The sequence below is a fragment of the Procambarus clarkii genome, chromosome 87 (assembly GCF_040958095.1).
Source record: "Procambarus clarkii isolate CNS0578487 chromosome 87, FALCON_Pclarkii_2.0, whole genome shotgun sequence".
Lineage (NCBI taxonomy): Eukaryota > Metazoa > Arthropoda > Malacostraca > Decapoda > Cambaridae > Procambarus > Procambarus clarkii.
In genome coordinates, this window is record NC_091236.1 from 4,760,678 (window position 1) to 4,788,529 (window position 27,852).

General features: G+C 40.4%; 1 protein-coding gene across 3 annotated transcripts; it reads right to left on the minus strand.

Moving 5' to 3' along the window:
• Window positions 1–148: 148 nt before the first annotated feature.
• On the minus strand, window positions 149–27,852 carry RanBP3 (ran-binding protein 3). 3 transcript variants are annotated; one of them, XM_045729129.2, is made up of 11 exons: window positions 25,866–27,846; window positions 15,755–15,994; window positions 15,209–15,394; window positions 14,287–14,590; window positions 13,942–14,008; window positions 11,044–11,148; window positions 7,176–7,265; window positions 5,077–5,220; window positions 3,912–4,064; window positions 2,526–2,621; window positions 149–1,347 (listed from the first exon to the last, which is right to left on the minus strand). In XM_045729129.2, exons 1-11 carry the CDS (start codon window positions 27,430–27,432, stop codon window positions 1,213–1,215), a joined length of 3,087 nt encoding a protein of 1,028 aa, XP_045585085.2. In that variant the 5' UTR covers window positions 27,433–27,846; the 3' UTR covers window positions 149–1,212. The 3 variants fall into 3 exon arrangements, 2 of the variants coding, with proteins under 2 accessions (XP_045585085.2, XP_045585086.2); XR_011225612.1 differs by lacking the exon at window positions 13,942–14,008 and having other exon boundaries at window positions 25,866–27,852; XM_045729130.2 differs by lacking the exon at window positions 7,176–7,265 and having other exon boundaries at window positions 25,866–27,847.

Sequence of the window (27,852 nt, forward strand, 5' to 3'; positions counted from 1 at the left end):
AATACTGTATACTGTCAGGTGGACACACAAATGCTAAATCTAATAATGCAGTCCTAGACATTTTTGGATTATCCCCATTTTTTATACTTAAATTAGCATTTACAGATTCTGTACACTGTATTTAGTAAAAAAGGATAATAAATTACTGTTTCAAACTTTGTGTATTATTTCCACCTTGAAACTGATTTTGCCGAGGTCAATATGACCAAAAAATGGGTCCTTGTTCACAAATAATGACTAACCTACAACTTGGTCCACTCCTCAGTGGTGTATGGCTTGCTATCAGGTTTTTGTTCTGTGTCACATGCCTGCCATAACAGCTTTGTAATTACATACATAATCAGTATAATGACACGGGTACTTTGGATAGGAGCAAACACTGATATCAGATCATGTCTTAATGGCTGCTGAGAACACATTCAGCTGAAGATAACACAAGTTGCTCTAAACATTTACAAAAACAAATGTTTCAGATTTTTCCCTTTGAAACTTAAAAGCAACGTAATGACATAAAACAATAGAAACAAATGCTTAGTTAAAAGATAAATGTCTGTCATTTCATCCTCGCACTTCGACCATCTTCGTACTATGATCAACCACGTACATTTATCATTTTTGTACTTTGATCACAAGGAACTTGGCTACCTGGTTACTGAAGGTGTCCACTGACCACTAGCCAGCTATGAATTTCTATACGTTCATAAATCATTCACAAGCCAGCCATCAACGTTAACCTGCTGACCAACGAGCCAGTAATCAGGGAGTATATCAACAGTGGCTACTTGCTCATCACCAGCTAATCACAAGCCAGTCATCACTGGTCATTAATGTATGGCACCACTGATCACAATACCTATTCATTTAATAAAATAAAAATTAACTCTTTTATGAGCGTATTTCTGTAACCCACAAGAGAAATATTAACACCTGTGAGACAAATCTTACTGATTTTATATCATTGTCGATAAAAATATCTGCTATTGGATGCTAACACACCAGCATTCTCCATAAAAATGAAAGCGATGACTGGAGCTTTTTCAATATCCGGGAGTTCAGTTCAAGGAATATTCAGAGTACATTTTCATTTGCCGTTGGGTTCATTTCAATTTGTTTCATCACATTTCACTACTGTACTGTTGTTCAAAATAATGCTATTCCTTAATCAAGGGATTTGCAAGTTTCTCTGAAAAAGACTTATCAATATTAGGTCTTTTATGAAGTCACAGTTTCATCCAGTCTGGCTCTCTTAGAATTGTCAGTGTTACCATCATCATGTGCGTGTGAGCGCGAGGTGGCCACACGCCACTCCAGTGAGTTGTACAGCAAGTCAACATCTTTGGGGCTGCCCTGAAATACACGGAAATTTATAATTGATTAGAAATTTTAAATATTGTAAATTAAGGAGATTTAGAACCCCACATTATATATAAAATTAATGTGCGAAATATGCACTTGCCTAATTATGCTCGAGGGGCTTGGGCTTAAGGTTTTTGGTCCTGCATCTCAACTATCAATCAACTGATATATAGGATATCCTTTCATCAAAATAAAAACCCACACCATTAGATGCAGAGGCATTTAAAAATTTGTAGTGGCATTCATAAGCGCTCTAATGATTATGTTCTACACACACTATCATCACCGTGTTTCCCCAATTTGTTGGGTAATTACCCAAGTGTAGTTACAGGATGAGAGCTACGCTTGTGATGTTCCGTCTTCCCAGTACTCTTTGTCATATAATGCTTTAAACGGATGCAGAGGCATCAATGAGGAGAACAAGTTAATATAGTAAAAGTGTTAAAGATATAAAATAATACATAAAATCACAGGTAGACAACCACTGCTGCACTTCGGAGGTCATCCATAGCAGAAATTCGCTGCTTTGTAAGGCCAGGTACACAGTGATCCTCGTGATTTGTTATACTGTATAATTATATACAATTTGTATTTACTCCCTTCTTACAAACCGTTGCCAACTATCCTCATCGTGCACCACATCTTGTGTTTGTCTACACATTTCCACCTTACCTTGAGGTTACCTTGAGGTGCTTCCGGGGCTTAGCGTCCCCGCGGCCCGGTCGTCGACCAGGCCTCCTGGGGCCCTCCTGAAGTAACCTTCCTAACACTTACTACTCTTCTTCCTATCCTCAAATGCAATTGACTTCACTCTCCTCCAGTTTACCAACATTTATTTGTAGAATGTGCTCAAGTTATATCTGTATACTTTCCGAGACTTACAGTTTATTGGCTTAATGACTCACACAAATTTGTATTCCTTGGTATATCTACTCTGGTATATTAAAGATAATTATTCATAATAGAAAACATCACAAAACAAGTGCAACAGTCTCCTTCCAAAGAAAAATCTATACTGGTAGTTTAGTCTTGATGCCATCATAATTGAAGTGAATTACCACTCCTTACATAATTTGTCTACAGACACCTGCATCACCATTGTCACCAGGCACCAAAAGAGAAGAATGGAAGAGAATGATGCAAACTATAATAATCAATCATTTCCATACCATGACAAGGAAGATTTTAGGCTGACCATCTGCATCAAGCGCCGTAAATCTTACACTTTTGCTGCTTGCTCGTTCAATTGACATCTCTGCCCAAACCTGAAAAGAAATCAGAAATCACCTACCACCCTTTTCCTAAACAAAACAATTATTAAATTAGCAAGACTTTTTGTACTACTGTAAATTCAATTATAAGAAAACAGACACTCTCATTTAAGAGTTACTTTTAATATTATACCCATCTTCCTGTTAAATAGTACTTTTTTGTAACTATATGCACAAGAGTACAAACATTGATGTACTAAGCAATTAGATACTAGCACTTACTTCTTTATAAGTCCAAAAAAATGACACTAAAAAACAAACTTAAAATATTCCAGGGCCTAGAATACCACAAACGTGTACTATATTAATCCTCAGATAGCATGTATTAGACCTAGGAAAATTAGATTAGCTTAGTTTGTCTTTGCAACTCAAGCAGAAAATTGTTTTCTGGTTTGTCCAAATTTAATAGTACCAATTTCTATTTTCTAATTACAGTATGTTATACATCTGTATACATACTGTAGTCATCATCCTTCCTATAAGTACTATCAAAACAGAAGGATGGGCTGAATATTCAGGATATGAAATCAACTATATATATATATATACATATATATACATATATATATATATATATATATATATATATATATATATATATATATATATATATATATATATATATATATATATATATATATATGTCGTACCTAATAGCCAGAACGTACTTCTCAGCCTACTATGCAAGGCCCAATTTGCCTAATAAGCCAAGTTTTTATGAATTAATTGCTTTTCGACTACCTAACCTACCTAACCTAACCTAACTTTTTCGGCTACCTAACCTAACCTAACCTATAAAGGTAGGTTAGGTTAGGTTAGGTAGGGTTGGTTAGGTTCGGTCATATATCTACGTTATTTTTAACTCCAATAAAAAAAAATTGACCTCATACATAATGAAATGGGTAGCTTTATCATTTCATAAGAAAAAAATTAGAGAAAATATATTAATTCAGGAAAACTTAGCTTATTAGGCAAATCGGGCCTTGCATAGTAGGCCAAAAAGTGCGTTCTGGCTACTAGGTACGACATATATATATATATATATATATATATATATATATATATATATATATATATATATATATATATAAATATATATATATATATATATATATATATATATATATATATATATATATATATATATATATATATATATATATATATATATATATATATATATATATATAAAATAAAGAGCATGCTACCACCAGTGTTCATACAAATATCAATCAATGGAAAGGCACACATCATCACATTTATTATATACAAAAATGTATTTACCTTAGTATTGAGCATTACAGTTAGTGTTCCTTGTGTACGGATAACAAGACGGGAGTGAATCTCCTTTTCTTCATCCCAGTCATTAAGGCGGAGGATGCCCCGCCCCCTCTCCTGCCACGACCCATTCACCCAGGCGTACAGCTTACAATTCATCTGAAGTAACACACACACAAACTTTGAATTAATATGTAATTAGCATAACCATTACCATTTTAGCAAATATTCCAAAGACAAGAGATCATGTATTTAACAAACTATTACTGTACATTTTTGTAAACTTTCACGTTTAAGCAGTATTTTTAGGCTTAAATTGAAAGAAATCTGCTAAGTATTTTATCTTTAATTTTCCACTGATGATTTGCTAAAAATATAAGTAATATTGGAAAGTTGGCAATTATTCTTTCACTTTTATTTTTTTACTGTTAAAACTTAAAACATTCAGCTTAATGGAATAAAAGTCATTGCAATGTGTATGTAAGCTATTTAAATCACAAGTTGTTGCTATCCCTATGGGGAAGACCTAACAACTACTAGAGGGTGGGGGAGTAATTTTCAAGAAGCATACGAGATATTATAAAGCGTGGATATTCACGCTTCTGATACCAAGGGGCCACACACAGCAATGTACTACAATGCATTCTATAAAGAAGGCCAATACTATTACTAAACACTTAAGCATTCTGATGACAATAAAATGTGCCATCCATACTCCAACAGTAATTGTGTTCATGACGCTAAATCAAGTCACCCATCTCAAAATTACCAAAACTCATTTTTTGTTTATATAAAAAAAATTATCTTCCATTTTTTTGGAGCAGAGTGCATGAATAACTTATCAGGGGACCATCAGCAATCACATCAGCCAAGTTTTTATTATTTTGAAAACTATATAAGGAATGTTGAAATTTTCATACAAATTTGTACATCCCACACTATCCTGCATAATTACACAAATATTTTGTATAACATATTTACTCTACCAAATTAATTTCCAAACATTTTGAAACCAAATTTAGTTATAGATCAACTGAAAAAACATAAAAAAAAGATAAATCTTTTGGTCATTTCTGAGCAGGACCCTTAGATGCCCAGAACATTAATGGTTGGAAATGTGCCAACAATCCAGAACATTAAAATACTGAGCACCATTAGATTTAGAACCAACCTGTAATACGTTTGATTCGCTCTCTTCGCCTGTGATAACTTCTACGTGATCAAATTTACGTTTTTGGCTTTTCTCCTTCTCTGTCAGTTCCCGTGATGACTCCTCCAGGGATTGTCCAGTCGTCCAGGTACTTTCCTCATTTGGCTGAAAAATGAGACTATTTTACTAGAAGAAATATGAAGCAAGGGAGGTGATGTGGAAAGCAATAATCATCATAGCATTTTCCACTTCCATAGGAAAGGGAGGCATCAGCTCAAAGAAGATAGAAGAGCAGTACAGGAAAAGTTCAAGATGCAGTACTTCAAATGAACAAATCCACAAGGGCTGTGATGAGGGTTCGAACCTATGTCCGGGATGATCCCAGACGCGCTTTAGTCAATTGCAGTACTGTACTTCAAATTATTACACATCCATTCAATAACCATATTTTCTATGTTACGTAGTATCCACCATTTCAAATAACTAGGTTCAGAAGTATTTATTTCAACCCTGAAAACACAAACCGAAACTGTCTCTATTTTCCGCTTGTTACAACTTGTAATACAGTTGTTACATCTTGGCTTAACGTGTTTATGACGTATTAGAACATTGTTACAACTTGCTATATTGGTTGTTATAACTGGTTAGGAGGTGTTAAAACTTGTTCAAACTTTGTACCAACGTCGTAGTTTCGGTGTGTGTTTGACGGGAAGTTGTCACTGTATATCATCTTCAACATTCATTCAACTAAATCAATTGAAAGCTAAAAATTCAGACACAAACAAATTACCCATTTGTTCATTAGAAACTAGATAATTAAATTACTGTTTATGACGAGAATGTCATAAAATAAATTGAAAGTCAACAAATACATTGTTTTCATCATCTAAATACACTGTACAAATAATTGCACAAATTAAGTAACGTAAATAGAACATAAACAGCAAAACATAAAATGTCTAAATTTGGTTATTTTAAAAAATCATTAAAGAATACAATTATGGAAAGGTTCCTGTACTGGATCACTTCACAAAAAGTAATGAGAGAACACTGTTACAAACCAGGTATTTAACTGATTCTCACTATTGTTAATGTATGCATAATTATTTATTCATCCCACCTCAGTTTGCCATATATAATAAAATTACCATATTATGTTTTACAGTGCATAAATACCGTTTTATTATATTTTAATTTGGCATGTTCTGTTTTGCCATTGTATTGTAGAATTGTATTCTATTGTATGAGAAGTATCAGTGGTGCGGGCTGTACGAGTGGTCAGGTATTAGACGGGACCCCGGACGTGTACAGTTGCGTGGAGCATTATTGTTATCAGTTCTGTTTCATCAGTCATAATTGTTTTCCTTAGGTGAATATAGGATAATATATGTACAGTATAATATATATGAATATAGGAGTGTGTAGGATATTACATACTCGTGTGTTTAGGTGTTTGAGTGTGCTTTCTCAGTATGTAAGTGTGTTTGTTAAGAGTTCTTGCCAGTCGGTTTTGGCAACTGTGTTCCTGGTCGGTCGAGCATGTCAGTCTGCGGTGGCGGAGTGAGCAGTCGCAGGTTGTGGTCAGAGTGGACTGGATGTGTACTAAGTTAGGTTGTTGATTTTTTTTTATTGTGCTTAGGTGTTGTTAGTCTGGCATTATATATATTTAATTCAGATGCCATAACAATATATTGTGTGTCAGTGGTCATCAGCCCAGTATAATTAATTCTGTGGTGTGTGCCATGTCACATTTTCTGGTAATAATTTTGGTGTCCTGACCAGACCACGGGGACGCTAAGCCCCGAAATCATCTCAAGATAACCCCCGAGTAAACTGGTGTTCCCATTTTTCTGTAATGAACCTTTGACATTATTGATGTGTGATAGGCTTATGGGATATTTTGAGAAATGTGACAGGAACACGAGCCCAGCTCAAGTGCGTAGGGGCAACAAACACAAAACGGGAAACGTATGCACTCGCACTGTGATACTTGGTCTTAATGGAGTTGAAATGAACACTGTATGAAGTATATACAACAAATTAAAAATAAAGCAAGCCTAAATGTTGTACAGTGAAGAAGTTAGCAGTCTCAGTTAATACATGATATATAATTTCCTTACCAAAGAAATTTCTGAGGCAGCATCTGTAAACAGGTTCCCAGTAAGTGGCCTGCCATTGGTAGTGGCAGAGCTGCTGGCCGAATCTGCAGACTATATAGCCTCTCATTAGTAGCTACACAAAACATAATTGTCTTCTTCAGTATTTACTTTATTAATGAATGCAAAAGATGAACTGCACAAAATACATGCCAAGAACAAGCTAAAATACAGCCACTTGCTAAAAATTCTGCAGTGCATACAGACGAGTTTTGATTATGATTATCTTTGCATCGTGATTATTTTTCATTATATACCAAACAATATCATTAGTGTAAATGTGTTTCAGCAATCTATTACGTGGCAACACCCTGGTGTATTAGTTAGCACCCATACCAAACAGACTTTCCAGCAAAAACACCCTGGGTTTGAATCCCAGACAGGGTGTGACTGCTGGGCACCATTCCTCTACTACTCACTCAAGACAATTTATGTATACTGTATACATATTTATGTATACTGTATACATATTTATGTATACTGTACCCTTGTACACCCACCACAGATTGCACAGCTAGATGTAAAATGATTGGCATAATGTGTTCGAGGGAAAACATGCTGTTTTAACCTATCCATTTCCAGCACCTGAGACTTGACTCCCAACAAAAGTGTCATCATATCTCACAACACAAAAACTTGTATAATGAGTAGAGTACAATGATTGATGGATGATGTTACAAGGTGTTGTCATGAGCACAGGTAGCATTATGCCCATAGGCTAATGTAATGAGCATATGATTCTGTGGAAAGGGGAAGAGGAGGGGTAGTGTTGTGGTGGTATAGTGAAGGTGTGGTAGTATAGTGATGTTTTGGTAGTGTAGTGTAGTGGTTGGTGTTGTGGTGGTGGTGTCTGTTTACCTGGTTATGTCTACAGTAAATGAAAACCAGCTCTGTCTCACAGCAATTGTGCCTGACGTATTAAGACCTCCTGACAATCCTGTACCGTGTTATACTTGCTCCTGAAGTTATGAAAGGAGATGGCTTTCGCTACTACTGCCTCAAGCTCATTCCATTTATTTACCACATTCACTGAACAATAGTATTTTCTTACATCTATCTGGCTGATCTGTGTTTCTAACTTCCGCGTGTGTCCCCTCATTCCGTTTTCTATCACTGGGAAAAGACCATCTCTCTCCAGTATCTCACTCAGTACATTGTGTTGTGATCTTATTACCTGTGGTCCTATTCTTTTCATGTCATTAGATTAATTTCCTATTCTCGTGTCATTAGATTAATTTCTCTCAGTCTGTTACTGTAGCTCAACATTGGGTACTATCCTTGTTCCCAATGCATTTTTATATTTTCTTTATGTGATTTACCTGGTGTGGATTCTAAGTTGTACTGCATATTCTGAAACTGATTTAATATATGGTGTGTTTATTTATTTTAAAGACTTCCTGCTTAAGATCCTCATGTTAAAAAATTTACAAATGCTGCTAAGGCTACTTGCTTTATGCAGGTCAAGTGTGTGTCAATGTGTTCCTTTTCCTTTATTTGTTCTTGAAACTACCTCCCACATATGGTGTACCGGTCTCCTGGCTGCAGTCTCCCTTTCCCAAAACATTATTACATTTGTTGGGAATAAACTTAAATACCCACTTGTTTGCTGAAATATAAGTAGCTATCCCTATGTCATTTACATAAAATATAAGTGATCAAGGTACAAAACCCTGCACAATCCTGACTCTTCCTCTCTTCATGCAACCCTGTTTCCCATTTGTCCAATAATCACTGATCCAATCTAGTATCTTCTCAGTTACCCTATACTACTTTTCCAACCTTTGTAATCGGCCTTTTATTTGGGAACATGTTAAAAAGACTTCTGGGCAACCTAGAAAGATGCAATCCACCATTTTTTCTCTAATGACGTTTCCTGGCAACCTTATCGTAGAGCTCGATCAGGTTCACCAGCCACTATCCCTTTCTAAAACAGTGCTGTCTCTTGAATGTAGAATTTTGTCACTAACCACTGACAAAAGAAAATGCCCAACCCCCCCACCTCCCTGCAGTAGCTCTAAACCCACCCATAATGCCTTTCTTATACTCATCTCCATATGGGACACTATCCACTTTGATTATTTTCACCTGAATTTTGGAAGGCATAGTAGACCCTTGGCTTACAAATTTAATTCGTTCCAAGAGACGGTTTGTACACTGAAAATTCGTAAACCGAAATAAATTTTCCCATAAGAAATACTGTAATGCAAACTGAATTAATCAGTTCCACACACCCAAAAATATTAACTTAAAAATACATTTTATACAGAATACTACTCATATTTTTTTCTATACAGGTACCTTACCTTTATTGAGAACTCTTGGTGTATGGAAGACGGTGAGAAGAGGAGGTGTTAATGTTTGGAAGTGGAGTCTCCTTCCATTTTAACAACAGGCACTGATGAAATTTATGGGGTACTCTCACCTACATTTTGCAGTACCACCACTAGGACCTGATTTGTGGCTCACTATGTGCTTGTCTTACTAAGAATCTGTTTAAAGACACTTGTTTTTTCCTACATGTTAACACTTGTCTGTAGTGAGACATCACATTGTCATTAAAAAGCTTAATGCAACGGCCTGCTACAGCTTTATCTGGGAGAGTTTTTCAGCAAAACTTTGCAGTTCTTCCCATACTGCACATATTTTCTTAATGAGGAAGGGTTATTCTCTACTGTCTCCACTCACAACTACTGTATTTTCTTAGGTTGAACTTTACCACTGATTTTCTTGGGACCCATGGCATGATATATATTAAGAACTTTTATGTTCAGAAACAAACAAAATAAGCAAAAATTATTCACAAAGAATTCAAGCGGTGTCATCAGTGGGCAGGATACACTGGTAAACTGAGCTTATCAGCAAATTAAAATAAACTAAATAAAGAGAGAAACAATGAAAATAAGTCATCATAGTTATTACCATGAGGCACCTCACCTCATTTCTACCCAGAAAAATACAACTTCTCCAGGCCACTACCGCTAAACCCCAAGAGCTACACACTTTTGACTTAGATTTTGGTGCCTGGAGGCTAATTAACAATGTCAAAAACAAATTTTTTTTTTATCAATTCTTACTTGCGCACTATGGGGATGTCAGCATTTAACAGCTGTGCCATTAAGGGTTAAACACTCAATCCTATACGTCGTGTTTCTGGATCATGGTCTTGCCTGTATAGTACCTGTTTGCAATGGTGGTGATGGGGGGGGCGGGGATACTACTGCCTTCATTTGCATTTAGTCTTATCAATGTTCATTCTTTCCTCTTCCGTCTTGTCTATGCACACGTCATTCAAAATATCTGCTTGCAACCCCTCACTTTACCTTTTTTTTTTTTAGTCAGTACGTGTCCCACTAGCACCCCCCTTCCCCGGCACCAAGTTCAAATGTAAGTTTGATCAGTCACACCTACCCTGCTTGATATCATCCAATCCTACCAGTCTTCTCTATCTCGTATACATACAGAATAACATCGAATCAGAGGTGCTGGAAGCAACCACCATATAGAATTCTAGGAGCAAGTATGATAGTGTTGTAAAGTCAGATGTAAATACACAAGGTGAAAGAGATACAAGGTCGAGCTCTAGAACTGCACTTCACCCCTCACAGACCACCTGGTAAGCCTACACACACACAATTACTGTAGATAATTTGACAACCTTCCATCAACTGGCCAGACCAAGCCAACAGAACTATCAGACAATAGAAAGTAATGATACTAATTGTACAAACATAAGTAAACACATCTTGCCACATTTACCCCATTTTAAACTAACACAGCAGCCATATCTTTACCTAGTGTGATAATAAATATTTATTATGACCACATTCCTTACCCGTGAGATTTCACTGGCAGCTTCTGAAAAAAGGTTGGTAGTCTGTTTCTCTCCATTAGTGGTCCCTGCAGCATCAGATGAGGATGTGACTGAACTTTCCGCACCCTGAGAAGGTAACAAAGCATCCAGGTTATATTCTACATGTACTAACACAGCACTAGTAGAGGTCAATAACAGTAAGGATATAAACTTAAGGAAAAGGCCAAGGGCATCACAACAAGCTTCACAACTCAAGCTTGGAGTCCAAATGCATTCAAGATAAAAATCTCGAGGAGTGTATCACAATCAAAATTACAAAAATGATGCAAGATAAGACTCAATCAAAATAAAGAGGATAAAAGCTGGTGACTTTGTTCAAACTTTCAGAACACAAGCTGGGATATTTAATACAAATAAGGAAATAAAACTAGAGGGTTTCATCAGCCTTAGAATAAAGGTTGAGCTGTTAAAAGTTGATGACACATGCTTGTGTTCTAAAAGCAATCTATCGATTAAAGATTACAAATGCAGTCTTAAACCCCTAACATTAGGCACGCTACTTTACCCGAGGTAATTAACCTATTTTACCCCACTCACCATCGTATAAATGTTATATTTCACTAAATTGGAATTGGCCTGCTATCTTTGCTGTACATTTACAAGATGTATAGATGCAACTAGAATACATAATATTAAATCTGTTAAAACATTCTGCATTGGTAAAACATCATCTCCACAAGTTCTACCACTCCAGATAGATGCCTTTCTAAATTTTGCAAAGATAACTTTGTTTAGATCTGCATCACCTGCCTTGCCTTATTCAGACCAGTTACTAATGGCAACTAACTGCTAAACCTGCCTGAATTACCCCGTTTTCCAGTAAATAAGCCACATCTTTCACACACCTGGGAAAGACAGTTTTGGCATGTCTCATCATTTACTGACAGTCACATTCCAAGTGATTTTGTAGGGAGAAACATAATGTTGTGTACATAACGGCAACGAGAGTATACTAGAGTACTGTATACTGTGTGAGGGTAATTCGTAAACCTTGAACTGGCTACCAGCTCGGTGCATCCAGACTCCTAATGGATTCGACCAAATCGCAAGTTATATAATCTTCCGCACATGAGTTAAACCATCACGTTTAACTTCCAATATGTTAGGCACTAGCTACACTGTCCATCAATAAAACATCCCTACATACAAAAATAGCAAAGGCAAATAAAATAATGGAATTTAAGAGCAGTAATCTCTTTTCCACTAAACAGCATCTCTACTGTATAATATTTCACCACATGTAGATGGGAAAAATGTTATATAAATGTATAATACATGATATGTTAAAGTAACAAAAGGTTGACAGCAAAGTAAAGCCTTAACACATACTATCCCATCTTACATACAGCAAAAAGTCACCTTCAATAATTATGCAAAAATTTATGGTTGGGGGGAAGGAAGGAACTATCTGGGGAAAGCGCCAAGCCATTACGATTATATAGCACTTGGAAGGGGTCAGGATAAGGATTTGGGATGGGACAGAGGGAAAGGAATGGTGGGGGGGGGGGGAGGGGATGGAAGATTCCTTTCTCCATGATGTCCACAGGTGATGCACGTCTTCATATTTTGACACTTCAACTTGTCCTCGGTGAGTGTTTGTAAGACCAGTACTGAATTCAAGATGATTTACAAAACTTCTATGACCCAGATGAGTATACTGACTGTCAGCTGTCAGTGTTAAGGATATATACATATAGCTTCTTAGAACAAGAGAGTACTCTATACAGTATTACTTTACTGTAAATACTTGTTAATACTGTAATTACACATATGTGAAATGAGAATATACTAATTTAATATACTGTACTCCCAATCTTCAAGAAGATAAATATATATATGAATGACTTCTTATAACACAAAGAAATACGACTTACTGTTTAAGATGTATAGCAGCAACATCACCGAGGAGTATGCAGACTTTCTAGAAATTAATCTAATCTACTAAACTAAGCTGACAAGCTAAAAAAAAAAAACTGCAGCAAAACTGCAAATAGTTTATACAGCTATCTAAGATATAGCTTACTGCATGTGAATTTCTAGCCAGTTCAGAAGAGATATACATAGATATCTATTCATCAATCTTACTCCATTCCCAAATGATTGGGGTGGAACAAGTGCACCAAGCCAGGAGGCTTTCAGGACCTACACACCCCTTTCACTTGCCTTTTACAACATGCAAGGTAAGATTAAACAACCCTCACAATACTCTTATAAGTAGAAAAAAACGTGATTATAAAGACTTACAAACACTACATTCTATCTATATAAGATCTATCTATATAAGATCTCAAGAACATGCTATTTTCATTCATACTACTATTTTTACAACTATTTAAACATTAGTAAGATAGGTGAACTACTTAACCTGCTGCGACTGTGTCAAAACATACTATACCAGTACTGATACACAGTAAATGCTTGAGAAGCATATAGCAGGAGAAGAAAGCTTAATCTATCAGCCATCGATATGACTGAAAAACAAAGTACTACTTTAAAAATATATATATTGTATATATGTGTGTATATTATTTTATATATATATATATATTACACATATATATATACACACACACACACACACACACAGTATTCAATAGTTAAAACTACTAGCCGTTCACACACACGGCACTACAGTACAATACCGTCCTGGGTTGGTTCTACCACCCTAGCATAACACTACCTCTTTGGGATGATGCTTCTTCATAGGTACGATGCCTTCTAATTCATTGGGAAATCCCATGATACATGTCTTTATCTTGATGAAATTTTCTTTGCTATAATAATAATATTGAAATGGGTGCTGAAGGTGCTGATAACTCACTGCTTGATATACAAAGAATAGAATGGTGCACTACTCACAGCAACTTTAGACTGCAGGTTCTGCCCAAAGATGAAGTTGTTGTTACCTAGGTTGGGACTTGCAGAGCTGCCGGGAGAAGTTTGCACCTTTAAAATCTTGAAGCACGATGTGCTTTACCAATACTACGAGATATGTCCTAATCACATGATAAATTTCCTAAAAAGTGTCTTGATTAATTTTTTCTACAATTTCCAATCATAACTAATAATATATAAATATTCTATACAATTTCTGTCTTGTTTAATCTAATTTTTAATCACAGACTAGCTACAGTAAACTAACGCTACCTATGACATAAAAACCCTCGATAGGTTAAAATATACAACCCTGTTTTTGAGCCTTACCTATCTTTATCGTCTCCATTACGTGCGAGAGGTAGAAACAAATTTCTTGAACTACTGCTGGAGGTGGTGTTGCTGGATGTGTTACTGTCATTGCTGTTGTTTGTGTGAAGCTCAACGGAAAGAGGACGAGCTCCTCTTCTTTCTTTCATCCCAGAGCACGTCGCTCGAGATACGTGCGAGGATGCCATCGGAGTTGACGAAGACACATGTTGGCCAGAGATTTGAAAGGGTTCGGCAGCTGTTCCTGAAACTCTGTCCTCTGATCCACTGGCCGAGTCTACTTTTTCTCCAGAATCAGTTGGAGCTAGAAGACAACAGTTTCCGGGTCTAAGCACATTGGTAGAACAGCACTTCTTATAGCATTCATGAATCTTGTTAGTAGTTGATCTTACTATTTGCCTGTACCTATATATCCACCTATTCAAATCCCCAACATAACTTAGTGACTTATGCATGTACACTCTCATACCATTTGCACTGGTTCTCCATCACTATATAAACCATCAAACTGAACACTCCTTCACATTGCCAACATTACTGATACAGTTCAATACTGTACCTTAATTTTTAATATACCATGTTATTCATCTCTAAATCATTTAAAATTCACAGTGCAACATACAGTGATCCACACATAACCTCCTCTACAAACCACACACTATTTGCAGTCAAACAATATGCAAAGGCATTCAAAATAATCTGATACAACCCCGTGATATATCACGGGGATAATCGAGTCTAATCACGTCTAATCAAATCAAATTCATTCATTTTTGGTTTTAACAATACAAATACCTAAATATCAAATAACCTTAATAAACTAATTACAAAAATGAGAATTATATTGCTTGAGGTTGTGCAGAAAAATTATTTTATTAATCATCCTATTTCTAATAAAATCTAAATGAGTTCATATACATACTACTTGAAAATGGATTAGAAGTCCTCAACACCGATGGTTTCAGTTTAAATTCTGACTTGGCTGACTGCGGTGGGGATGAACCGGTGACAGTTAGGGTTGGAGGCGTGAAGAGACTAGAAGTGCCACGAATGGAGCTAACTACTCTGCTTGGACCTAAGGCCGACGCTCGAATTATTGAGGGTCCACCTGTTGAGAAAAAACTCTATAGTTATGAGAACTCTCGTATGATTGTCAGCGGGCTCGTCACTACAGTACAGTATATGAAATATTAACTAACAGTTGTTAAGAATTGTTTGACCAATATGTACCACACACACTTATCATCCCAAATATACAACTTTGTTTCAGGCATTAGCCAACAATTACTCAAAATATTTGTATATGATTACTGTATCACAATTATTAATTCAGTACAGTATTAAATTCATAGTTAACTGCACAATATTGAATTACAACAATATTAAAATAATAACTTGCATTACTCTGTAATAGATTACTTTATAAAGTTCTGCAATAATAAGCTATATGAATAGACAAGTGCCTCACCTGAATCTGTATGTGGACTTAGTTTTGGCGGGGCCAGAATGGGCCGATGATCGGAAGACTCTGAGCCCCAGGTGCCCTGAGGAGTCGCTCTGGCAAAGGGGTTTCCCATGCCCGTGCTGGCAAGAGTTGTGACTGTTGAGGTACTATGAGGTGATGACAGTGAAGACACTTTGTTGTTACTATTGTTGCTGCTGTTGCTGCTGCTGTCTACACTGCTGCTGCACGCACTGCTCCCATCACCTGCAACACCAATACCAAATTATTACAATGCTAATTAAATAGGTCAATTAGGAGTATATACAGAGAAATTAAGTCATTCCACATTTGTATGCGTATGGAACAGAAATATCGCGTGCAGCCAATAGTAGTACAGTATTAATGATACAGTATTTACAAAACGTTAAAAATGCAAAAGGCTTGGAACACTAACCTGTGATTCTGTATGTATTCAAAATTATACTAACAAATAATATTACATCAATTAACACCTTGTAAATAAAAGTAGACTATCAAGGGATAATACAGTAATAAATTTGAAGGCTGTGCCTGCACACGATAAAGTTCGTCACATTGCAATAATTACGTATAGAGGCATATTCAGTGCATTTCTTCTATCATATACTGTACTGTATATGCAAATTTTAATATAACATTTATAATGTAATCAAAGTCTGCAATTAACTAGGTCAGTGCACTACCCTTAACAGATTTAATTTTAATGTACTGTGCTTAACATTGTTAAGTGAAGGTGACCATTGGGGCTCTAGTGCCAACCGATAAATAGTAAGGGTTGTCACTTTATCGACCAATCCAAGTAGTGTCGGTAAGCAAATGTAATTTTTTTAAATAGTAGAAGTGAACACAAAGAATGCCTAACCAAAACCCAGGCCTCTTAGACCAATACAATATGACAATTTAGCTTTTTTTCACAGGTAAATCAGCAATGTCTTGGGCACTCTTGCATGGTATGCCTCAAACTCAATATGTGGCAAGTAACATGCTGTGCAAGGACTAGTAGTGTACTTTGTTTAGCACAACACAATAAAACTGAGGTCTATTCCTGTTCAGCCAAAAAATAGCCCTAAAATGAACAGTGGTGCATCACCATTGTTGAAATAAAACTAATGCCTGTACTGTAATTTGAAGACAGGTGGGCACTAACCATGGTACAAGATAGTGTTGGGGCAGGGTGGGGTATGCTGATGATGGTGTGACAGGATCCTAGTGGAAGTGTGGCACACTGCCAGGGGTTGCTGAGAAGTACTGGGAGTGGAGAGGAGATGGCTGGTTTTTGTCCCCAGCCAGGCAAGACTCAACCAGTTTGACAGCTGGTTTACCTGTCATTACCCCCTAACCCCCTCTGCTTCCACTGCCAGCCCTCAACCACTACCTCTGCCTACACCTCGGCAAATAATCCTCCTTGCCCACCACTGCCTAAGGATCTTACACCTCCAGTATCACCATATGGTCCACCAACGACCTTCACCAGCACCTACCCTTGGCCCCTGCACCTCCAACACTGACCCAGACCCTTCTGTCATTCCATCATCATCACTGACCCTAATGTATATATTAACAAGGATATGTCTAAGGAGGTTAGGGAGACTGTGAACAAAATCAGGGAAGAAAAGCATATAAGAAATGAAAGATGACCAAGACACAACACAAACAGTCCACAAGAAGCTGGAAACCAGGCAATATAGACTACAACACAGCAAAATAGTAGGGCTGCCCAAGCCAGACCAAGGTACCCATCCAAAGGAGCAAGCAGCAGTTGTTAAATCAGCATACATCCTTTACCATATCAGGATTGGACAGTGAACAGCCAGAACCACTACCTCGTGAGCCAAACCAAAGAAGCCTAGTAGAGGTGAGTAGCATTAAAGCTATGTACATGTACACGAATACAGACGGATCTACCAATAAATATTTTCAAGAAAAGAATGCAGAAAACCAGCCACAAAATATTGCAATAATGGCAATGAAACTGACAAGTGTGAGAGAAAACACAATCTTTGAAGGATATCAGGTAATACGGAAGGAGAGGGTGAACAGGAGTAGGGGCGGTGTAACCCTGCTGCTTTATCTGCACTGCAGCTTTGACCACATAAAACTATCAGAGGAAACCGATAAGCAAAATTACACACTTGGGACATGAAAAACGTGGTAGAAATGATCAACCCCCCCCAACCACCACCACCAAACAATAGTGTGCTTGAGGAAGAACGTGATAAATACATCGACACCTACCTAAAGGAAAGGAAAAGGTGGCTACGGAGACAAAGCAAGTGAGGGTGACAATTCCAATTACTGTATTGGGGGTTTTAAATCACAAGAAAAATTATGGTCTATCTGCATGAACTACAATCAGAGAGAGTACTAGAAGGATATTCAATAAATGATAACATGATATTTATTGCCAGGGAATGTGCAATGCCATGATGCAGCTGATCCCTTCATGAAGAAGGTGAATGAGAAAAGCAAGGTATACCCTTGGTTCAATGGACAGTACAGGGGCCAGAATGGAAGGACCACAAAAAAAGTTTGAAAAAACTGCAGTGAACTTGGAACGGGAGATAACAGACAGGCACTAAAGAGCCAGAAATGAGTAAACCCAGGTTAGGGAGGAAGCAAAGAAGAAATTTGAAAATGCCATAGAGCAAAATATAAAGACCAACCAAAGCTATTGTATTGCTGTACATTACAAGAACAACAACAGACAAAAGGCTGTAAATTATAAATCAGAGTCATTGACAATTATTCCATGTAATATGCTGGAGAAAATTAGCAGGATGAGTATCAGAATGAGAATAATGAAGCATCTAAAGAGGTCAGATATTTGTAAGAGGGCAACATGAACTTAAGAGGGGAAAGAGAGTCATGCCTGTGAGCTTCATGACTAGTAACTAAAATACAAGAAAAAGAAGGCTGGGGTCGACTGTGCCTTCCTTGACTGTTAAGAAGCACCTGTATTCAATGCCAAAAAAATGGTTGATGTAAAATTTTGAGAAACAATCCGGGATACCTAGGAAAACACTGAACAAGGTTCAGGAATATCTGAAAGATAGGAAATAAAAGATCATAGTGAGAAGGGTGTGTCGAGCAGGAGGGATATGACAAGTGGAAGTCCTCAAAGGCTCGGTCCTACGACCACTATATATCCTGATTTACATGAATGACTAACCCAAGGGAATGAGTGTACATGTCAATGCTTGCAGATGAAGTAAACTTACTGAGCAACGTAAAATATGAAGAACATAAAAATATTACAGGAAGACCTCAACAAACTTCAGGAATGGGCAGACGAATTGCTTCTGGAATTTAACCCCAACAAGTACAAGGTAATAAAGGTGGGAAAGGGAGAAGGAAAACCAGAGGGGGAAAAGGCAACTAAAGAAATCAAAGAAAAAGATTTAGGAGTGAATATACAGTACTATACGTGTAATTCCAACCCTAACACCAAAAGTGCACATAAAACAGGATAACGTAAGCAGCACACAAGAAGCTGACAAGCATTAGAATAAAAAATTGAAAACCTGAATACAAACAATTTATGCAATCAATGCATGACCAATAATGAGCCAGGTTGGAAATGGCACTTCATGAAGGACAAAATTAAAAATGAAAAAGTACAGAAGTTTGTAGTAAGATTAGTGCTAGAACTAACAGGATTAAGTTATCACGATAGACTAAGGGAATAAATCTCGCAACCATAGAGTACGGATGAAAGAGGACATATGATTACAATATACAAGATACTGAGGGAAATAGCTACACTGACAAGGACAGCCTCTTTAAACCAAGAGAAAGTAAAACAGATATAGGTGGAAGCTTGAAATGCAAATGAGTCAAAGAAAAGTAAGGAAATGCTTACATTTCTGTGCGAGATCAGTAAAGGAATGCACTGAAAGACAACATCATGGAAGTCACCTCCATCCACAACTTTATGACCAGATTTAACAAAGTTCTTCACTCTCTATGTGGCCAGATTTAACAGTGCTACTGGTATGAGTGGTATGAATGTTCATTCACAGGATGAATGATACTGCCCAATACTGTCACTATTGCAAATATTCACTCACAGGATTAGTGATTTTTGCCCAATACTGTCACTATGGTAGTATGTTCACTCACATGTACGGTAATGAAACTAGGAGGAGGAAATAGGAGGCCAGACACTAGGTACCAAATGCGAGATGAAGTCCTTAATGTAACGGACAGAGAGAAAGATCTAGGAATTGATATCACGCCAAACCTGACTCCTGAAGCCCACATCAAAAGAATAACATCAGCGGCCTATGCGAGGCTGGCTAACATCAGAACTGCTTTCAGAAACCTGTGTAATGAATCCTTCAGAACCTTGTTTATCACATACGTAAGGCCAATCCTGGAGTATGCAGGACACTTGGTGTTGTTCTTCAGCTATATCTTGCTCTGGTTAGGCCCCATTTAGATTATGCAGTTCAGTTTTGGTCGCCGTACTATAGAATGGATATAAATTCACTTGAACGTGTCCAGCGTAGGATGACAAAGTTAATTCCCCAAATTAGAAATCTTTCATATGAAGAAAGATTAACAAAGCTTAAATTGTATTCACTGGAAAGGCAAAGAGTTAGGGGTGACATGATAGAGGTTTACAAGTGAATGAATGGACATAACAGGGGGATATTAATAGGGTATTGAAAGTATCAACGCAAGACAGAACACGAAACAATGGGTATAAATTGGATAAGTTTAGATTTAAGAACATAAGAACAAAGGTAACTGCAGAAGGCCTATTGGCCCATACGAGGCAGCTCCCATCTACAACCACCCAATCCCACTCATATACATCGAGTTCAGACCGGCAGCGGTCCAGTCTGACACCACACACCACAAGGAGCATTGTGGTCACAATGCGACCCATACGTCTTAAGGTCAGAGCTACTCCACTTGACGATCATGCTATCGGGAGAAGCAATATTTTAAAGGTCCTGAAGGACGTTACTGGCCTCGAACCCGCTGACATTAGTCAGGAAGGTGAAGATATCGTGCTCTTCTTTGCATGTGAAGAGGAGCTAGAATAACTCCTGACTAACGATGCCTTTCTTCGTAAAGAGCACCACCTACATCCTCACTTCCCACGTCAGTTCCTGGCCGGAAGAACTGTTTTTACCAGCAGGACCAGCCAGTGGATCGCTGACCGACCTCAACATCATATCGAGGACGAAAATCCAAACTTGGCTGTATTCAACCTAGAGTTCTGCAACACCGACAAAACATCAATGAAGACTACGTTCACCACCATAGCTGCGGCCACCCAGGCTGCCACACAAGGATTCTACTGCTTCGGCTTACAAATACCACCCCACCAAATAAAAAAGGAACAATACCATGAGATCCAGCAGTGTTTTAAGTGCTACGAACTCTCCCACCCGACCAACAAGTGCCAGCGCCGTGTCCTGAAGTGCAGCCTGTGCGCACTGGACCATCACTACTCCATATGCAAGGCAACAGTCCATCGCTGCTTGCTCTGTGATGGCAATCACCCCCGCAATTTCCTACCGCTGCCCCCGCAGATTTAGGAAAGACTTGGATAAATACTGGTTCGGTAACAGGGTTGTTGACTTGTGGAACCAATTACCGCATAACGTGGTGGAAGTGGGGTCCCTCGATTGTTTCAAACCTGGGTTGGACATGTATATGAGTGGGATTGGGTGGTTATAAATAGGAGCTGCCTCGTATGGGCTAATAGGCCTTCTGCAGTTACCTTGTTCTTATGCATCATGTCAAGTGTTACAGTGAGAGGCAAGAGGGGCACAGATGGACGTGAGAGACAACACATGAGGTAAGAAACGCTGGTATACAGTGAGAGCTCCAAGCACACATGGGTGGCAACAGCCCCAGCTTTAAGAACAAGCACACTCGACAGTTGTGTGGGCCTGCAGGCTGCTCCAAGCACCAGACATTCAAATCAACTTATCCCGTAATAATCCTGGCCTGGCCTGGCCTGGCCTTAGGCCGGACCTGGAGAGTAGAACTCTCGACCAGGACTCTTGATAGACATGAGTGAGCTGAGCTCTCGAGCTCATCTCTAATATTCCCGTTGACTCAACTATACAAGAACGAGCAGAGGTGTTTACCAACATCCTCGGCTGTCATGCCAAATGTTATAGAAATGGACAGTTTTTGTTTTTAAATTGCTGAAGAGCTTTGGTCAGACGCCGAGCAAACCGGGACGAAGCGGATCAAACCGGCGGTAACCAGATCAAACCAGAGGTCGGCGGACCACCCTCCGGATGAGCCTCGCAGGCCCCCAGGCCCTCACGCTCACTGCTGCCTAGTAGGGCCCCTTACACTGCCACTAAAGGGGGTCCCTCACACTCACTGGCACTTAGAAGGGCCCCTCACACTGTCACCAAAGGGGCCCTCACACTCACTGGCGCCTAGTAGGGGCCCCTTACACTGCCACTAAAGGTGTCCCTCACACTGGCGCCTAGAAGGGCCCCTTACACCGTCACCAAAGGGGTCCCTCACACTCACTGGCACCAAAGGGTCTCTGACACTGGCACCAAAGGGACTCTCACACTCACACATACCACAAGACCTTCACACTCACACATACCACAGGACCCTCACACTCACACATACCACAAGACCTTCACACTCACACATACCACAGGACCCTCACACCAGCTGTGTCCGGGTACAAGTGACAGGATGAACAACCCAGCGGGTTTTCTTCCTATTGGGGAGTGTTGTACATGCTGCTATGGCGGTGTGTCCACTCACAGGATGAGTGGTGCTGCCCAATAAACTCGCCCCTCGGGGAAAAATTAAAAAAAAAATTTAACTCACACATACTACAGGACCCTCACACTCACACACACCAACTAGCGAGCACTTGAAGCATGAAGCTAATACACGTGACTCACTCCCCCCCCCCCACTCACACACTCACAAAGGGAAGCGTTGCGGTAGGTCGGTGTGGGGAGGGAGGCCAGGAGGAACAGGTGGGAGGGGGGAGAGAGAGAGGAGGGGAAAAGAGAGGGAGATAAAATGAGACAGATAGACAAAGTATCCAATTGACTTATTACGGGCTATTCATGCCCATGCCACCTCTTGGGTGACTTAATCTTCATCAATCAATCAATTTAGTAGAGATAGTGAAAAGAGGCGAGACAGCAGTATTGCGTCCACCAAAAACCGGATACGCACAAATTCCGGCCCCTCCGCCACGCAGCGGGCGGCCGCCAGAGTTCCCAGGAGACCGGACACTACATCAATACAATTCTCGGTATTATTCTATTCTCTCCCCTTCCCTCTATTCACCTCATTCGCTCGCTCTCCATTTTTTTTCTTCATCCCTACCTCTTACCTTGAGATGATTTCGGGGCTTAGCGTCCCCGCGGCCCGGTCCTCGATTAGGCCTCTTCCCAAGGCCCACCCTGGTTACTCTCCACTTTCATAACTCCAGTTACCCCTCCTCATATTGGATGGATGAGTGGATGGGACGGAGGGGGTGGGGGAGAAAGAAAGAGAGAAAAAGAGATAGAGAGACACAGAGAGAGAGAGAGAGAGAATGGGGGTGTGTGTGTATTGTTATCGTGTACGGATCTTGTCTTTACTCTAGCACAATGTCTTATCTGGCGCTAAAGTGGTATGTCATCATATACGTGTCACAATAATATAGGCAGCGGTGTCCTGGCAACTGAAAGCGCTAGCGGCTCGCGAAATAACATGATGTCCCGTTTTCCCTTCGCGGGTCCTTGGGTAGGTGAGATTCGGGCACTTTAGCACACCAATTTTGCGACGTTGGGAACATGCTCAGGAAACGGGCTGTCATATTACCGGACATTACAGGAGTCAGTCACAACAACGGGTTAATATGGATCCCACCTCTATGTCACCTATTAGTTTCCATAAAACAACAACCCTATTCACAAACCAATATTTACCCATTTTTTCTGGATTTAAACCTATCCAATTTGTACACATTTTTCGTGTTCAGTTTTGCTATAGTCATTCATCCATATGTATACTTGTACAATTAACCCAATACTATTTATCATCCCACAGAATGTAAATTTAAGATGTCGCAATTTCCAACTGTATGAGAGTAACTTTTCACAATTCCCTCTATGGTCTACCTGGAGTGGGGTTTGCATGGTACGACTTCGTTACTTCAGCCACACACACACATTTATATTATATCTGGTTGATACCTGATACCTGGTTGATGGGGTTCTGGGAGTTCTTCAACTCCCCAAGCCCGGCCCGAGGCCAGGCTCGACTTGTGAGAGTTTGGTCCACCAGGCTGTTGCTTGGAGCGGCCCGCAGGCCCACATACCCACCACAGCCCGGTTGGTCCGGCACTCCTTGGAGGAATAAATCTAGTTTCCTCTTGAATATGTCTACGGTTGTTCCGGCAATATTTCTTATGCTTGCTGGGAGGACGTTGAACAACCGCGGACCTCTGATGTTTATACAGAGTTCTCTGATTGTGCCTATGGCACCTCTGCTCTTCACTGGTTCTATTCGACATTTTCTTCCATATCGTTTACTCCAGTACGTTGTTATTTTACTGTGTAGATTTGGTACTTGGCCCTCCAGTATCTTCCAGGTGTATATTATTTGATATCTCTCTCGTCTTCTTTCTAGTGAGTACATTTGGAGGGCTTTGAGACGATCCCAATAATTTAGGTGCTTTATTGCGTCTATGCGTGCCGTATATGTTCTCTGTATTCCCTCTATTTCAGCAATCTCTCCTGCTCTGAAGGGGGAAGTGAGTACTGAGCAGTACTCAAGACGGGACAACACAAGTGACTTGAAGAGTACAACCATTGTGATGGGATCCCTGGATTTGAAAGTTCTCGTAATCCATCCTATCATTTTTCTGGCCGTCGCAATATTTGCTTGGTTATGCTCCTTAAACGTTAGGTCGTCAGACATTATTATTCCCAAATACTTAACATGCTGTTTTCCTACTATGGGTACATTTGATTGTGTTTTGTACTCTGTATTATGTTTAAGGTCCTCATTTTTACCGTACCTGAGTACCTGGAATTTATCACTGTTAAACATCATGTTATTTTCTGATGCCCAGTCGAAAACTTTATTAATATCAGCTTGAAGTTTTTCAATGTCCTCAGCCGAGGTAATTTTCATACTGATTTTTGTGTCATCTGCAAAGGATGATACGAAGCTGTGACTTGTATTTTTGTCTATATCTGATCAGAGAATAAGGAAAAGCAGCGGTGCAAGGACTGTACCCTGAGGTACAGAGCTTTTCACTGCACTTGGACTAGATTTTATATGGTTGACAGTTACTCGCTGAGTCCTGTTTGACAGAAAACTGAGTATCCAGCGTCCTACTTTACCGGTTATTCCCATTGACTTCATTTTGTGTGCTATCACGCCATGGTCACATTTATCGAAAGCCTTTGCAAAGTCCGTGTATATCACATCATCATTCTGTTTCTCTTCTAATGCCTCAGTGACTTTGTCGTAGTGCTCAAGTAGCTGTGAGAGGCACGATCTTCCCGCTCTAAATCCATCCATCTATCTATCTATCTATCTCTCTGTCACCTGTTATTTCATCTCTCTCTCTCGCCTCAGTTATTTTTCCCCCCTCGACATACTGTTTACGCTGAGGAAAATTCATTGGTAATTATCCTTTAGTTTGGCGCCCTTACTGCCAGCGCTCACGTCAAGATTTGCTTACTCTGTCGTCTCTTTCATCTAGTCTGCTTTTTAGGCTTTATGTTGTCATGTGATTTTGTGGAAGGGATTGGGCAGGCGATTAGATGTAGAGTTACGGTGTAGGGGAGTGAGTGTTGGAGTGATGTGTGAGAGTGCAGTTATTCTAGTCATGGTAAGGGAGTGGGGAACGGATTGCGGGCAAGGTGAGATTATAAGTATTTTTATTTTGACAATGAATTAGGCCTCTTCCACAATATCCACCTGTGCAACTATTGCAACAATAGTTGCAATTAGTTAATGGTGCAACTATTACGACAAATTAAAAGAACATGAGGCATATACCTAGTGTATAAAATCTAGCACACTACCAAAAATATATAATATATTTAATTATTATTTACACATTTTTAGAAGGCTTACTGGTACTCACCATGAGAGAGCGTCTGTCTGCTACTACTGGAGGAGGAAGATGAAGATGATGAAGAGGAGGAGGAGGCTGGGGCAGCATCTCCTCCCCCTCCTTGAGTGGCTTCAGCTTCCTTGGTGTGTTCTTCCTCGCTACCTTCCTGCAAGAAAATGCGGGTCAGTTGATTCACCCACGAGTACCTGACAGCAGGCACCCACAGCTGCCCCTTCCCAGAGCCGCTTGTGGGGCTCTCCGCTCTGGGGATTGGTCTGAAGGTCAGGCTAGGACTACTGCTGTTTGAACTGTTCACGACGCTTGTGAAGAACGGTCTCAGTTCTGGGTTAGCTCGGATTGGATTGGTGCTCGCGGGGTTTACTAGAAGAGCCAGTGGTTTAAGTTTCAGGCGCTGGGTGGCAGCACTACCCGAGGATGTAGTGAGCTTCACCGGACTGGTAGGCCTGCTGGTGACCGGACTGGTAGGCCTACTGGTGACCGGACTGGTAGGCCTGCTGGTGGCAGGACTGGTAGGTGTGCTGGTGGCAGGACTGGTAGGTGTGCTGATGACCGGACTGGTAGATCTACTGGTGGCAGGACTGGATATACTAGTGGTGAGACAGGTATACCTAGTGGCAACAACACTGGTTGTGTTAGCGGGGCTAGGGCCCGCGCTGGTGACTAGCGTGGTGGTGGGACTAGTAGACAAGTCGGGGATCTGACTGGCAGCCGGACTAGAAGCCGAGCTAGTAAGTTGACTGGTGGCCGGGTTAGTAACTAGACTAGTATCCGAGCTTGAGAGTTGGGTAGTAAGTTGAGTGGTGGAGGCTGAGGCAGGAGGGCAGCGCCAGTATGGTCGCTCACGCCGCCCTGAGCGCCGCCGGCAGCCGCGTCTGCTGTCAGTGCCGGCAGCAGCGGCCTTAGGAACAAGTGAGGCAGACGCGTAGGAGGAGGAGGAGCAGTTTATGTGGTGGTAGACTGGCGAGGAGCGGAGCCTCTCCACCCTGACTGGCCTCCACTGGTCTTCCTCCGTGACCCTACCACCACCCTCAACCCTGCCGTGCGCCTTCCACCCATTTCTGGTCTTGTGGCCGCGACACCTGCTGAACGACACGGGGATCCACTGCTTCGTGTCGTCTCCACACGGAAGCGTGTCGTCGCGACGCGGCGGCGTGACGTCTGCCGTGGCGGCGGCGGCGGCGGGGTCTGGCTTGACAATAGTGTCGTGAGTGACGGGCGACCGCGAGTGTGGCTTTGGGGTAGGTCGCGGGAGCGGCTTCTTGAAGATGTGTGTTTCCCGCTGGTCGGCGGAGGTGGCGCTCTCCCGACGGTGGTGGTGGTGGCGGCGGCAGTGTCGCTTGAGGAGGGCCACACGCTGCTCTAGCGCGGCCATGTGCTGAAGGGTGAGGGTGGAGTGGGACCTGTAGGCGAGTAAGAGGCGCGCCAGGAAATGCCTCTGTGGCGGGGGTAGTGTGGAGAGGCCTCCCTGACGGGCCAGAGCGAGGAGCCGCAGGAGGGCGGCGTGGTGCGGCCGTATGCCACCCCCACTACCAGCCTTCACCACAAACGATGACATCACAGCACATTTCACACCCATTACCTCCAATGAAGCGTGTACTTAAAACTAGATCGACACTCACTGGTGGCGTAGAGCGCCCACCAACACTACTCAAGCCATCCCCAACACACTCGTGCTGAGGATGCTACACAACATCTCACACAATGTTTTCCTCAATGTTTCTTGTACTCACTAACACAGAGCCGTCTTCAAAATATATCACAAAGTTTCCTCAGAGACAGCTTATACGACGAGATAACTTGCAGGTACTAAGGCAGAAGTGAGCATGTGTTGTGGGGGGACTGGAGGTACTGGCGGGCGAGGTGACGAGTGGGAGCGGGCGCGTGTTACACCCTCGCTTGATCTATCGCAACTGGCGGCAGTATTCGCACCATCACCAAACACCACACTCCACCACACACACACACACACACACACACACACACACACGTGTACACA